Raw genomic sequence first — 13,031 nt, 5'->3', positions numbered from 1 at the left:
CAGGAATCATTGTGTTGTACATTCTACTTGTTTTTTTATTGTACATCCCTCTTCAGGACACTTAAATATCAGATCTCAGAGTCCTTGAATTTAGAAGGGACTGCATGCAGGGGCTGACTAATATAGTCAGAAAAGTGCAGGAGAAGAGCCCACTCAAATACGCCACTGTTAGGCAGATGGCCTGTCTGGACCCCTCTAACATGTTCAGAGACCCAGACAGGTGCAAGGAACAAATGAAATGTCTGGTGCAGACCTTTCTACAGGCAAAGCAGCTGGCAGGAGGTGTATCTGCTGGTATGAGTAGTTCTGGAAGGGGCTTTGACCAAAGTTAGAGTACCACACTGAATTATACTAATTATTTAAGTGTTTATTAGACTGTGTTTACAGCATTATACTTAAGTGTGCCATCTTGCAGACATTTGCTACATTTATATACCTTTTCTCTTTTCCCATCAGGGGTATTTTTTAGGTGGATCTCTAACATTTGTCATTTCCTCTTGTAATGGTCCTGCACCTGTTCTGTGTGCAGTGGCTCATGATTTAGGATTATTTTACATAGGGTTTTCCTTGCTTACAATATAAAGTTTAGGTGCATCACCTGAGTGTTTTTAGGAAGCACATAAACCTAATCAGTGTTAACACATTTGAGAAAATAAATGTAAAAATTAGAAGGTAGCTTATAGTCTCAAAATGAAAGGTATCATGACAACAGTAATCAACAAAACAAACTTGATGAGCGAACATGCAGGTGTTGCAGATTAACACATTTTCTGGTCATGAGTTTAAATTTTTAATTATCTGAGTTTAGTGGAGTTTCTATGTCCTCTGAAATCTTAGGAAAAAAAAAACTGAATTTAAACCATCATAACCAAATGTTATTGTAGTCTTTATAGAGGTTAAAGTGGATCAATATAATTCTAACTAATTCCCTTTGTAACTTTTTTTTATTTTTAAGGGGATGTCATTCTACAACAGTTTGAGGCTCTCCTGACTCTTGAGTGTAGGAATGAAGAGTTTCTCTCCTTCCAGCCAATGGTAAAACGGCTGGACACCTTCTTGTGCGGATGTTTAAGCCTTGCCTATCCAGTGGTTTGGGCAATTTGCCAGAAGTTGCTCCTCCTTTCTCATGGACAAGCTTCAGTTGAAAGGGGGTTCTCTGTGAACAAGGAGGTTGAGACTGACAATATGCAAGAAGAGACAATGATTGCACACAGACTTGTGTGTGATTATGTAGATTTGCACAGTGGGGTGACCAAAGTTCCCCTCACAAAAGAACTGCTGGTATCGGTGGGTGCAGCCAGGTCGAGGTACCGCATTTCCTTGATCAGCAGCGTGCAAGGAAGGAGAGTGAAGCAGGGACACAGAAAAGAAAGCTGGCAGAGGAGTATTTGACCGACCTTAAGAGAAAGAAAACCACTGTTCAAGAGGTTTCCACCTGTCTCGCCAGAGAGGCTGACATGCTGGCAGAGGAAGCAGAGGGCAAATCGGGTTCAAAGATGGCCCAGCTCCTTTCAAAATCAAACGCCCTCAGGCGGGCAAGCAAGGAGAAATTGGCTGAGCTGAAAAACGTTGAGGAGGAGATCAGCATCAAGGGAGCTGAGAAAAATGTAGACAGCCATTGACTGACTGACTTGTTATTTTGGAAAGTAATGCCATAGAATAATTGTTAATTTACAATGTTACTTTACAATGTTTCAATTGTTAAGTGTGTCTGTGTTCTTGATACTCAAGAAAAAGGAAGGCGAAGGCTTTAATCCTAAGTAAAAAATAATAGAATTACTCTTTACATAATAAAACTTGTTACTTTCAATGAAAGTCAATAATAAAGACTTTTGAAAGGAATTTTATTGACTGAAGTTTTTTATCGTAATTTGTGAAGGTCATAAATTCAAATCATAATGGTCATAAAAAGTTTTAAATTTGACTGATAAAGCCTGCAGAAACCCTGCTCCATGAATCCGTGAGAACCGGTAGAGGGCTGGGTTCCACATGTCCCATATGTGTAAAGCCCACAGTATAGCCTCATAGCCTGTGTTTCCCCAGAAGGCTTCTTGCTATTTTCTAAGAGGGTTTCAATCACCCCTAATCTCCCATAAGCACCTAAACGTCTGTTCATAAGTGCTTCCAAAACCTTCTTCAGGAAGGATGGGGCTTCTGCAACGTTCCTGTCCCAAGTTACACGGGTACGTTTTCCCAGTGTTATCCAGTCTTACTGAGTGGGTTGAGCCATAGCAGCGGGAGCTGGTCTTCTTGTGGTAGGCACTGGCCAGCACCAAAAAGTAGGGATGCAGGAGGCTTCCACAGGACACTGGAAGGGCAGTACCTGTGGCCCTTTGGTAGGGATTCCAATTCGTTGGTCATCCAGCATGATGTTGAGAGTTTACGACTGGAAGGGAACGTCTTGATTAAGTATTGTAACCCTAATTCCCAGTAGGAAGGAACAGAGACATCGCATCCTGTCGCTACACCTTCTGTACCACTGCTGAGCGGACAGGTCACCAGCTCGTCTCCTTAGCAAAAACCTGTTATCAGCGGCAGCTGGATGCAATAATCACATACCAATGTGCGTTGGCTTGTTTAGTTTACACTCAAAGTGGATTGGTCTCTCGAAGAAAGATTCCAATTCATTGTACATGCAACGAGACGTCTCTGTTTTACCTTCTTCAAGGACCGAGGGTTACCTTCAGCTTTGCAATTATATAAAGCCACAGAGATTCAAATTTGCATGTAAGAATGATTCTGTTGCAGTGCTCTCAGTGGAATTTTTGTTTTAATAAAAGTCCATCACTACAAGAGAATATTTTAACAGAAACTGGATCTTATTTTGTTCCTTTTCATCAGCAACATTGAATTCTAAGAACCCATTACAGCAATACAAGTGTATGAAGAATCAAAGTAATAAAATAACGAAAATTTGAACTTTACTACATCATTCATATTATATGCATGCTCAGTAAGGTGTGTCACATTTTGAATCCCAAACAGGGTGTGTTTTTTTCACATTTCGAATCCCAAACAGACTAAAACAAGGGCGATATTTCAGCACTCATGGACTGCTGAGCTCTTAAGCTCTTGTGTCTCCAGTCATACTGACTTTAGTTTTGGGCAATGCTTCTTTCTGTGCATCATTGCAGTTTTGGAATGAGTGAATCTCCTGCCGCACGCAAGGCACTGGAACGGTTTCTCTCCAGTGTGGATTCTCTCGTGGTCTTTTAGGGCTCCTGACTGTTTGAAACTCTTCTCACAATGTGAACATTTGTAAGGTTTTTCTCCAGTATGGATCCTGCGGTGCACTTTCAGCTGAGTGGCTGCAGTAAAAGATTTACCACAGTCTTTGCACAAATACTCTTTCTCACCAGAGTGTATTTTCAGATGGTCTTTAAAACGTATCAGCCATGCAAAACTCTTTCCACAAACAGAACACAAGTAAGGCTTCTCTTTAGTGTGAGTTTTCATGTGGGCCTTTAGGTCTTTTTCCAGGACAAACCTTTTATCGCACTGATCACACTTAAATGGCTTTTCTCCGGAGTGAAACAGTTTATGAATTCTGAGACTATTTGACCATTTGTAACTCTTTCCACACTGATCACATGTGAACGGCCTCTCTCCAGTGTGAATTCGTATGTGACTTTCAAGGTTGGTTTTAGCAAAAAAATACTTCTCACAATGTGGACATGAGAATGGATTTTCTCCACTGTGAATTCGCATGTGACGATCGAAGTGGTCTTTACGTCCAAAACTCTTTTCACACTCAGGGCACTTGAATGGTTTCTCAATATTGTGAACCCTTAAGTGAATGTTAAGACTTCCTCGACTTGTGAAACTTTTTTCACACAGCTGACACGAAAATGGCTTCTCTCCGGTGTGAATCCTTATGTGAATAATAAAGCATTCTTTGTGTCTGAAACTCTTTCCACACTGAGGGCATGTGTACGGTTTCTCTCCAGTGTGAATTCTCATGTGTACTTTGAGGTTTCTTTTACTTGTGAAGCTCTTTCCACACTGATGGCAAGTATCATCATCATTCTCCTCTTTAATAAACTCCATCTTTACGTCACTGCTTATTCTTATAGAGTGTGGAAGGCCTTATCTGAAAATAAATAAATAATAATAATTACACACACACACACACATTACTCCATAAACTAGGACTGAAACAATCAGTCAACATTATCAACAATAAACCATTCTCAACATATTTACGTTTGAAAAGACTTTTGAACTCATATGACCGAATGCTCAAGACTCAAATAGTTAGTTACTAGTTACTTTGGGTAATATATACTGAGCCTATTTTTATTTAGATATATAGATAAAATGTATGTAATGTATGTGTGTGAATAAATGTATATATTTCATCAGCCTTTACTGCAATTTATGTAATTTATTATAAAACCCTGTCTGTTTACTTAAGTAACAGATATAGATGTCATACCATGACATATTTTTAATATGACTGACTTTATATTAAATGTGAATTTAACATTGAAAGTTAATGTGATATAAATATTGCTACTAATCTTTCATTGTTCAGAAAGAGAGCAAATAACATTTACATTATTAAAGATCATTTTCACTGACAGTCTAGAGTTCAATCACTCTCAGAAACTCCCATTAAAATCACTGAAACTGTTAACACTGTGAAATCAATATCTTAATTATAGATTCGTACACACATCTGCACTTTGTTGTTTCTGACGAGAGAATTCGCCAGAGAGCGGTCTCCAGTCACTGAGCAAGTGAAGGAAGCACCGGCATTTCAGCGATGACTCATCGGAACACCTCTGATTGGCCATTGCATTCAAAAGCTCAACAGAACCGTCTGTGATTGGTTATAATGCGCAGCGCTGTAAAAACGCGTCTGTCTCTGGCTCAGCGCCAGAAAGCGATCACAGATCTGAATTTAGTAGCTGATGATATGAATCGCTGAATGTACTCTCACCGGTGTGATTGTATTTAAATTAATAAAATCTTAATCGGCTATTTTTTGTCTTTTGGAAGCTGCATTCAGCTTGACTCCCCTCTGTTATAAGCCACACACGTACAACAAACTAATGTCACAGTGGTATCTTGTACTGTAATCGAATGTAGCCCAAGTTATTACCTGTTAAACAGTAGACAGCACACGCGGTGTTCATCTAATAAGGATCTCCATCGCAAGCAAATAATAGCCTTTGCAGATTTGCTTTCAATTCAGTGCAGTTCATAGCCCCGTTTTCAACGCTGCTGATGTTCTAAAATGTTACAACTCTGAGTGAACCGCTTCAGTCGCTCAGCGCGTGCGGCAGGGAACTGAACGAATCATTCAAACTGATCCATGAACCAATTCACTCGTTTGTCTATTGGTTTGATCAAGCCTTTGAACCGAGTTGACTCAAAAGAATGAATCATTCGCGAATGGGCATCGCTCATTGCCCAGAGAAAAGTAGACGGCGCGTTTGGAATAAACTGAAGCATTTATAACATTTATTGCATTAAGATAAAGTAACGAGAGGACAGTCGCCCACAGTAACGAAGTAAAAGTACAGATTTTTCCCCAAAAAATTACTCAAGTAAGAGTAAAAGTACCCATCTTTAAATATACTCCGAAAAGTATTAGTTACCCCAAAAAATTACTCAAGTAAATGTAACTCGTTACTACCCACCTCTGGCCAATGGTGACCTTTCAAAAATGGGCAAAGAGCACTTTTCAAGTTTTTTCTTAAGTTTGCAGGCCTGTAACTCAAAACGTATTAAAGGTTTTGTAATTCTCAATTAGGTATTGGGTCTTAACAAACTTCTCTTTTGGCATCTTTATTTTTAAGGCCCTTAAAAAATACATGAATAATAGAATAAAGAATAGATTTAACATGATTTATTGGAACACTACAATTTATGTGCATGCTTGTGTGCTCCATCCATGTGCAGCATTGTAGCAGCAAATTAGTTTCGAGCAGAGATTAACAAACTGTATGACTTAATCAGTTAATTAATCACTAAATTACTGAAAGAGCTGTTACCTGTAGCCGAAGAACCGCTTCTCAATATCATTAACTTGTCGTTATCTTTAGGTCACGTCCCAAAACCATTCAAGCTGGCGGTTATCAAGCCTCTTATTAAGAAAAACCAAAACTAGATCCTAGTGTACTGGCAAATTATAGGCCTATTTCAAATCTTCCATGTCTAAAATTTTAGAAAAAGTTGTGTCTTCTCAAATGAGCACCTTTCTGCACAAAAATGATCTGTATGAAGATTTTCAGTCAGGTTTTAGGCCCCACCATAGCACAGAAACGACAAATTACCTGCTCCTTGCGTCAGATCAAGGCTGCATCTCATTTCTAGTCTTACTTGATCTTAGTGCTGCGTTCGACACCATAGATCATGACATACTCATAGATAGATTACAAAACTATACAGGTATTCAAGGGCAGGCTCTAAGATGGTTTAGATCCTACCTGTCCGATCGGTACCATTTTGTTTATTTAAATGGGGAGTCATCTCATTTATCATCAGTAAAATATGGAGTGCCACAAGGATCCGTCCTAGGTCCCCTTCTATTTTCAAAATACATGTTGCCCCTTGGTAATATTATTAGAAAATACGGAATTAGCTTCCACTGTTATGCTGATGATACTCAGCTATATATCTCAACGAGACCAGTTGAAACTTCCCAATTATCTAAGCTAACAGAGTGTGTTAAAAATGTAAAAGATTGGATGACAAATAATTTTCTCCAATTAAATTCAGATAAGACGGAGATATTAATTATTGGACCAAAAAACACTACACAGAATCTTGTAGATTACAATCTTCAACTAGACGGATGTACTGTTACTTCCTCTACAGTCAGAAATCTGGGTGTTATATTAGACAGCAATTTGTCTTTTGAAAATCATATTTCCCATGTTACAAAAACTGCATTCTTCCATCTTAGAAACATTGCCAAGCTACGAAACATGTTATCTGTTTCTGATGCAGAAAAGCTAGTTCATGCATTAATGACCTCTAGACTGGACTATTGTAATGCACTTCTAGGTGGTTGTCCTGCCTCGTCAATAAACAAGCTACAGGTAGTCCAAAATGCAGCAGCTAGAGTCCTTACCAGGTCAAGAAAATATGATCATATTACCCCAATTTTACAGTCTCTGCACTGGCTACCTTTTAAGTTCCGTATCAGTTACAAATTATCATTACTTACCTATAAGGCCCTAAATGGTTTAGCTCCTGCGTACCTAACTAGCCTTCTACCACGCTACAACCCATCACGCACCCTAAGGTCACAAAACGCTGGACTTTTGGTAGTTCCTAGGATAGCAAAGTCCACTAAAGGAGGTAGAGCTTTCTCACATTTGGCTCCCAAACTCTGGAATAGCCTTCCTGATAATGTTCGGGGTTCAGACACACTCTCTTTGTTTAAATCTAGATTAAAAACACATCTCTTTCGCCAAGCATTCAAATAATGCATCTCTTAAATTGTGAGTGTAGTTGCATCTGATCAAATGTGCATCTTTATTCATTAGCTTGGGTTAAACTAATTTTAGTTTGTTGGATCAGCAGCTATGCTAATGATGTCTTCATCCCGTGGTAACTATGATTTACACAAGCTCCAGTCTGGATCCAGAACACCTGAGAAGAGATGATGCTGACCCTCAGAGGACCTGAATCAACAAACAGAACTAACAAATATTGCTACAAATGTGACTGTATCACATAATAATTATTAATTAATAATATTAGTAATGTTCATCGTCTGGCTGACTACGTCTTGTATTAATTTGTCTAAAAATCCTGTCAAATGTGCACAAACTGACAGTCACCACTTAAAAGCTACTACTAAATATTGTAGAAACATAATTTTCTGTAAAGTTGCTTTATAACAATTTGTATTGTAAAAAGCGCTATACAAATAAACTTGAAAATATTGTGCTTGTGCAATTTCACTGACAAAAATGGTATCTATAAAACGTTACTGAATGAAATTTTTTTTACACTACAAATGAGTCAATGATTCGGTGAGCCAAACATAACAACAGTCCCTGTGTCCCAATGTCCATACTATCCATCCTAAATAGTATGTGAGATTAGAATAAGTGTGAGGATTTTTTGAAGTCTTGCCCTACTCTAACAACACACTCAAAAGTGTGTACTTTTTTCTTCACCAAAAGAATACATATTTTAAGTGTGCAGTATAAGTAATCACATTGGGACAATCATTTGCTTAGTTTAAAAATGAATCAACTAATTGATTAAATTAATGACTCACTCATATAGACAACGATTTGCTGCCACCTATTGAAGCTTTTAGTTTTATATTAATAAGAGTATAGTTTTCTTTTTAGAAATCATATTTCTGTTTTTATTGTGTTTTGTATGTTGAATCAACATATTTCTTTCTAAACCTTTTTTTTTTTTTTTTTTTTCAATGTCGTCTTATATACCCAATCAACTAATCTAATTAATTTTTTCTTTGCAATTAGACTGAACATTTTAATATAGTTAAACACACAAACACTAAAATCATGTAAATTTACAGACTACAATCTATTCACTATTTGAATTAAAGTTATTGTTCATTTTGCTAAGAGGAGCAACTGCAAAGATTCAGGAGTAAAAACTACATTTAAACAGGTTTGGACCCAACAAAATTCATATTTGTTTTTATGTTTTAATTTAGATTTTATTAAATAAGCCAGTAAAAACTGATCTTCTAGGCAGCCATCTAAAGATAATCTGCATAGCAGGGAGGAAAATTAATATAGGGAATGCTTGTTTGGGTAGTTTACAGCATCAAGGTTAAAACGTAAAAAAAAAAAAAAAAAAAATAAATAGTTACATCCAAATGGAGGTGTGTAACGTTAGCTGATTTAGCTCCAGCCTGGCAAACAAAGCTGACGAACCTGATTTAAATACTAGATAATAATCATTCAAATACTACACAATTCCTTCTGCCATTATACTTACAGAGAGACAACTACTAGACATTACAATTACTCAAAACACCTAAATCATGAGAATGATTAAATCTATCTCAAACCACCACTTACCAAACAGAACAAGAGCAGAGGACGGAAGAGTTCGCGCTGTTATTGTTCTTCTTCTTCTATTGTTGTTACTGGCGGAGAGCAAAGAAGTTCTAAATGAATTACCGCCACCTGCTGGACTGAAGGTGGAAAACATTTCTATACAGTTCCCTTAAAGGGTTGCAATGATATAAAGCCAGTTAACTTTTAATTTGCATGTAAAAATGAGTTGGGTGCACTGCTCATGGTGGCATATTTGCTTTAATAAAAGTCGATTTTAACAGAAACTGGGACATTTTGTTGTTTACATTTTTTCCAACAGCAGCAGTGAATGCTAAGAAACAATTTAAGCAACACACTTACATTTAGTCATTTTGCAGACACTTTTATACAAAGCGACTTACAACTGGGGGATACATAAAGTGATTTTTCTTAAAGAGGCAATCAGACACAGGAAGTGCTTGTAATACCAAGTTTTGGAGATTGTTCAAATAAATACAAACTAAAAAGATAATAAAGGGGAATATATTTTTTTTTATTATGAAGTTAAGTATCTTAAGTTTTCAGCTGTCGCTTGAAAGGAATGGTGAACGAGAATGTTCTGGGACGTGATTTTGTGCCTCTGTGATGGTACCACAAGCGTGCTCACTAGCGGATCTCAGACTTCAGACACCAGGATTTCTGACTGAAGTTAATGGTGAAATTGTAGAAGAGCCTAGCTGGATGGAGAAATCGTACTGTAGAGCTGGAGTGGCAAGGAAGACAAGAAGCCCAGTCTTTGCCAGGTTGAGATGTAAGTGATATTCTTTCATATATGGAGAAGAGAAGGGGTCCAAGAACGGATCCCTGAGGAACCCCAGTGACAAGTTGATGTGCTTTGGATACCTCCCTCCCCAAGCCACCCTGAAAGACCAATGAGATATGATTCAAAACAGCGAAGTGGAATCCCTGTGATGCCCAGTGATGAAGGCAGACAGAAGGATCTGATGACTGACAGTGTCAAAAGCAGCACATAGATCCGGCGGAATAAGAACTGATGATTTGGAATCAGCTTTTGCAATCCATAGGGCTTCTGTGACTGACAGTAGTGAAGTCGTCATTGAATGGCCACTCCTGAAACCTGACTGGATAGTTTCCAGTTTGTTGTTCTGTGAGAGAAACAATGATGTCTGGTTGAAAACAACTCTTTTGAGGGTTTTCGTTATGAATGGAAGGAGAGAGACAGGTCTGTAGCTATCTGTAAGAGAAGTGTTTAACATTGGTTTGTTGAGCAGTGGGGTTGAATGCAGTGGAGAAGGTGCCTGTGAGGAGAGATGTGTTGATGATGTGTGTAAGTGCTGGTAAAAGTGTATGAGAGATTGTTTGGAGGAGGTGTGAGGGGACTGGGTTTAGAGGGCATGTTGTAGTATGACTGGAGAGGAGAAGCTTTGATACTTACGCCTCAGTGAGGGGACAGTTTTAGCAGTGGGTGTGGATAAATACATCATCTGAAAACTGTATAAATAAGTTTGTATGGTTTGTTGAAAATCTGGAATCGGAGCGTGCAAAAAAGTAATGCATATTACTAATCAAAAATCACGTTTTGATATTTACAGTAGGAAATTAGTAAAATATCTTCATGGAACATGATCTTTACTTAATATCCTAATGATTTTTGTCATAAAAGAGAAATGTATTATGACTCACACAATGTATTGTTGTCTATTGCTACAAATATACAGTTCCTTTGCTACTGATGACTGCTTCTGTGTAAAGTTACAAATCTTTATTATGTATATAACATAAAAGACTGCAACTTTTTTCACATTTCGAATCCCAAACAGACTAAAACAAGGGCAATATTTCAGCACTCATGGACTGCTGAGCTCCTAACATTTGTAAGGTTTTTCTCCAGTATGGATCCTGCGCTGCACTTTCAGCTGAGTGGCTGCAGTAAAGGCTTAACCACAGTATTTTTACAAATACTCTTTCACACCAGAGTGTATTTTCAGATGGTCTTTAAGACTGCCCGGCCATGCAAAACTCTTTCCACAAACAGAACACAAGTAAGGCTTCTCTTTAGTGTGAGTTTTCATGTGACCCTTTAGTCGTGATTCCAGAACAAACCTTTTATCGCACTGATCACACTTAAATGGCTTTTCTCCGGAGTGAAAGAGTTTATGAACTCTGAGACTACTTGACCATTTGTAACTCTTTCCACACTGATCGCATGTGAACGGCTTCTCTCTGGAGTGAATTCGCATGTGACTCTCAAGGTTGCTCTCAGATGCAAAATATTTTCCACAATGAGAGCATGATAACGGAATATCTGTGGCGTGAATTCGTTTGTGAATACTAAGGCTACGTTTAGTTGTAAAACACTTTGCACAGTGTTGACATGAGAAAGGCTTTTCTCCTCTGTGATTTCTCATGTGACGACTGAAGAGGGCTTTACGTTTGAAACTCTTTTCACACTGAGGACACTTGAATGGCTTCTCAATACAGTTAGACTTTTTGTGAGTCCTAAGTTTTCCCCAACTTCTGAAAGCAGTTCCACACTTCTGACACACATATGGCTTCTCTCCCGTGTGAATCCTTATGTGCCGTATTAAGCCTTGTTTACGTGTGAAACTCCTTCCACACTGAGGACATGTGAAGGGTTTCTCTCCAGTGTGACTCCTCATATGGTCTATGAAACTAGCTTTATATGACAAGCTCTTTCCACACTGATGGCATGTGAAATCCTCTTTCTTCTCTTTATTAAACTCTTTCTTTACAACCCCAACACTCATTGTGGCATGGAGGACCAGATCTGAAAATAGAATAAAAAAAAAGCAATTGTAATGGAGTCAAACATGCATCCTTTGTGAGTATACTTCATCTGATAGCATCCACAAACATACCCTGCGTGATTATGACAAATTATAATTGTTGATTATTTCATTGAAACTGTAAGTGTGATTATTAACTGCAATTATCAAAGTTTACACTGAGTGATGCTTATACCACTGTTTGAAGCAACTGCAAGCCATATTCTTTATGAAAATAAACTGAAAAAAACTCTAACTGAAAAAAATTATTGCATTTCTACGTTAACATTAAGCCTCAAATGTCAACTATACATTGGATTGGTTTCTTTACACAACAAAAAAAGTAAAAGTAAAAATATGCATGGTATTATAATGCTATACTAAAACAAAAACAAATGTAAAAACCCTTAACATAACGTAGAAAAAACACACATCTCAAGCATGCAGAATAACATGAGTGGACTTTTGACAGTTAATTGCTTCTTTGAATGATTATGTAATTGTGGCATTTATAATTGTTATCAAGATTAGAAATGTGATTAATTATGCAGCTCTCTACAATAATAATAAAAAAATAATGTAGTTGTAAAAAAAATCTATATTTTTTAAAGTTTAAGAGATTTTCTTGTTTTATTTATTAGTCAGAATATGTATAACTCAATATTTTAACTAACTGCAAAAGCTGAATGATCGAAGTTAATTGATGCCTTTTAGTTAATTGATGAAATAACCAACATTTAGTTGATTAACCACTCTAATAATGGTTTTAAAAAATCGAAATAATATTTTTTTGCAACCATATTCCATACAATGATTTCTACCACAACTTTACTTAACAGTTAAACAAATTAAATGCATTTGAGTATTCATCTAAAATGTTTTACTTTTATATCAGATAGTTGCAACTAAATTTATATGATATTTTATACGTAATATTTTAACAAATTAGCCTTTAAAAATTGACTTGCTAGCAAAACATTAACATTATTCAGAGTATCTAACCCATGATAAAAAATAATATAACTGACTGAACTAAAACCAGCGCTTACCAAAACACAACAATACAATCAGAGGACTGAAGAGTTTGCGCTGTTATTGCCTTACTGTCTATGGTTATTGCTCTTCTTCTTCTTCTTCTTCTTCTTCTTCTTCTTCTTCTATGGGTTGTGTTGTACTTGGCGGTAAAGACACTTAGGGTGAATACCGCCACCTGCTGGACTGGAGGATAGAGCTTCGATGGACA

At 37.3% G+C, this 13,031-nt stretch overlaps 2 protein-coding genes across 3 annotated transcripts; both read right to left on the bottom strand.

Annotated features, from left to right (window-relative positions):
- Positions 1-2,449: 2,449 nt before the first annotated feature.
- Positions 2,450-9,142, bottom strand: LOC113046181 (gastrula zinc finger protein XlCGF8.2DB-like). Of its 2 annotated transcripts, XR_003276056.1 has the most exons (3): positions 9,024-9,142; positions 3,004-4,090; positions 2,450-2,969 (listed from the first exon to the last, which is right to left on the bottom strand). XR_003276056.1 is itself a non-coding variant. In XM_026207119.1 (2 exons), the coding sequence occupies exon 2, from the start codon at positions 4,045-4,047 to the stop codon at positions 3,085-3,087; it is 963 nt and encodes a 320-aa protein (XP_026062904.1). In that variant the 5' UTR covers positions 4,048-4,090; positions 9,024-9,142; the 3' UTR covers positions 3,003-3,084. The 2 variants fall into 2 exon arrangements, 1 of the variants encoding a protein (XP_026062904.1); XM_026207119.1 differs by lacking the exon at positions 2,450-2,969 and having other exon boundaries at positions 3,003-4,090.
- Positions 9,143-10,668: 1,526 nt separating this feature from the next.
- Positions 10,669-12,887, bottom strand: LOC113046184 (gastrula zinc finger protein XlCGF8.2DB-like). The gene is made up of 2 exons (XM_026207121.1): positions 12,838-12,887; positions 10,669-11,790 (listed from the first exon to the last, which is right to left on the bottom strand). The coding sequence occupies exon 2, from the start codon at positions 11,768-11,770 to the stop codon at positions 10,955-10,957; it is 816 nt and encodes a 271-aa protein (XP_026062906.1). The 5' UTR covers positions 11,771-11,790; positions 12,838-12,887; the 3' UTR covers positions 10,669-10,954.
- Between the last annotated feature and the right edge of the window lie 144 nt (positions 12,888-13,031).

The sequence above is a fragment of the Carassius auratus genome, chromosome 27 (genome assembly GCF_003368295.1).
Source record: "Carassius auratus strain Wakin chromosome 27, ASM336829v1, whole genome shotgun sequence".
In the NCBI taxonomy this organism is placed as follows: Eukaryota; Metazoa; Chordata; class Actinopteri; order Cypriniformes; family Cyprinidae; genus Carassius; species Carassius auratus.
This window is presented reverse-complemented; position numbering and strand designations above follow the sequence as displayed.

Excerpts from the sequence above, each read along its gene's own strand:
- LOC113046181 (XM_026207119.1), bottom strand. The coding sequence starts at position 4,047 with ATGGAGTTTATTAAAGAGGAGAATGATGATGATACTTGCCATCAGTGT.
- LOC113046184 (XM_026207121.1), bottom strand. The coding sequence starts at position 11,770 with ATGAGTGTTGGGGTTGTAAAGAAAGAGTTTAATAAAGAGAAGAAAGAG.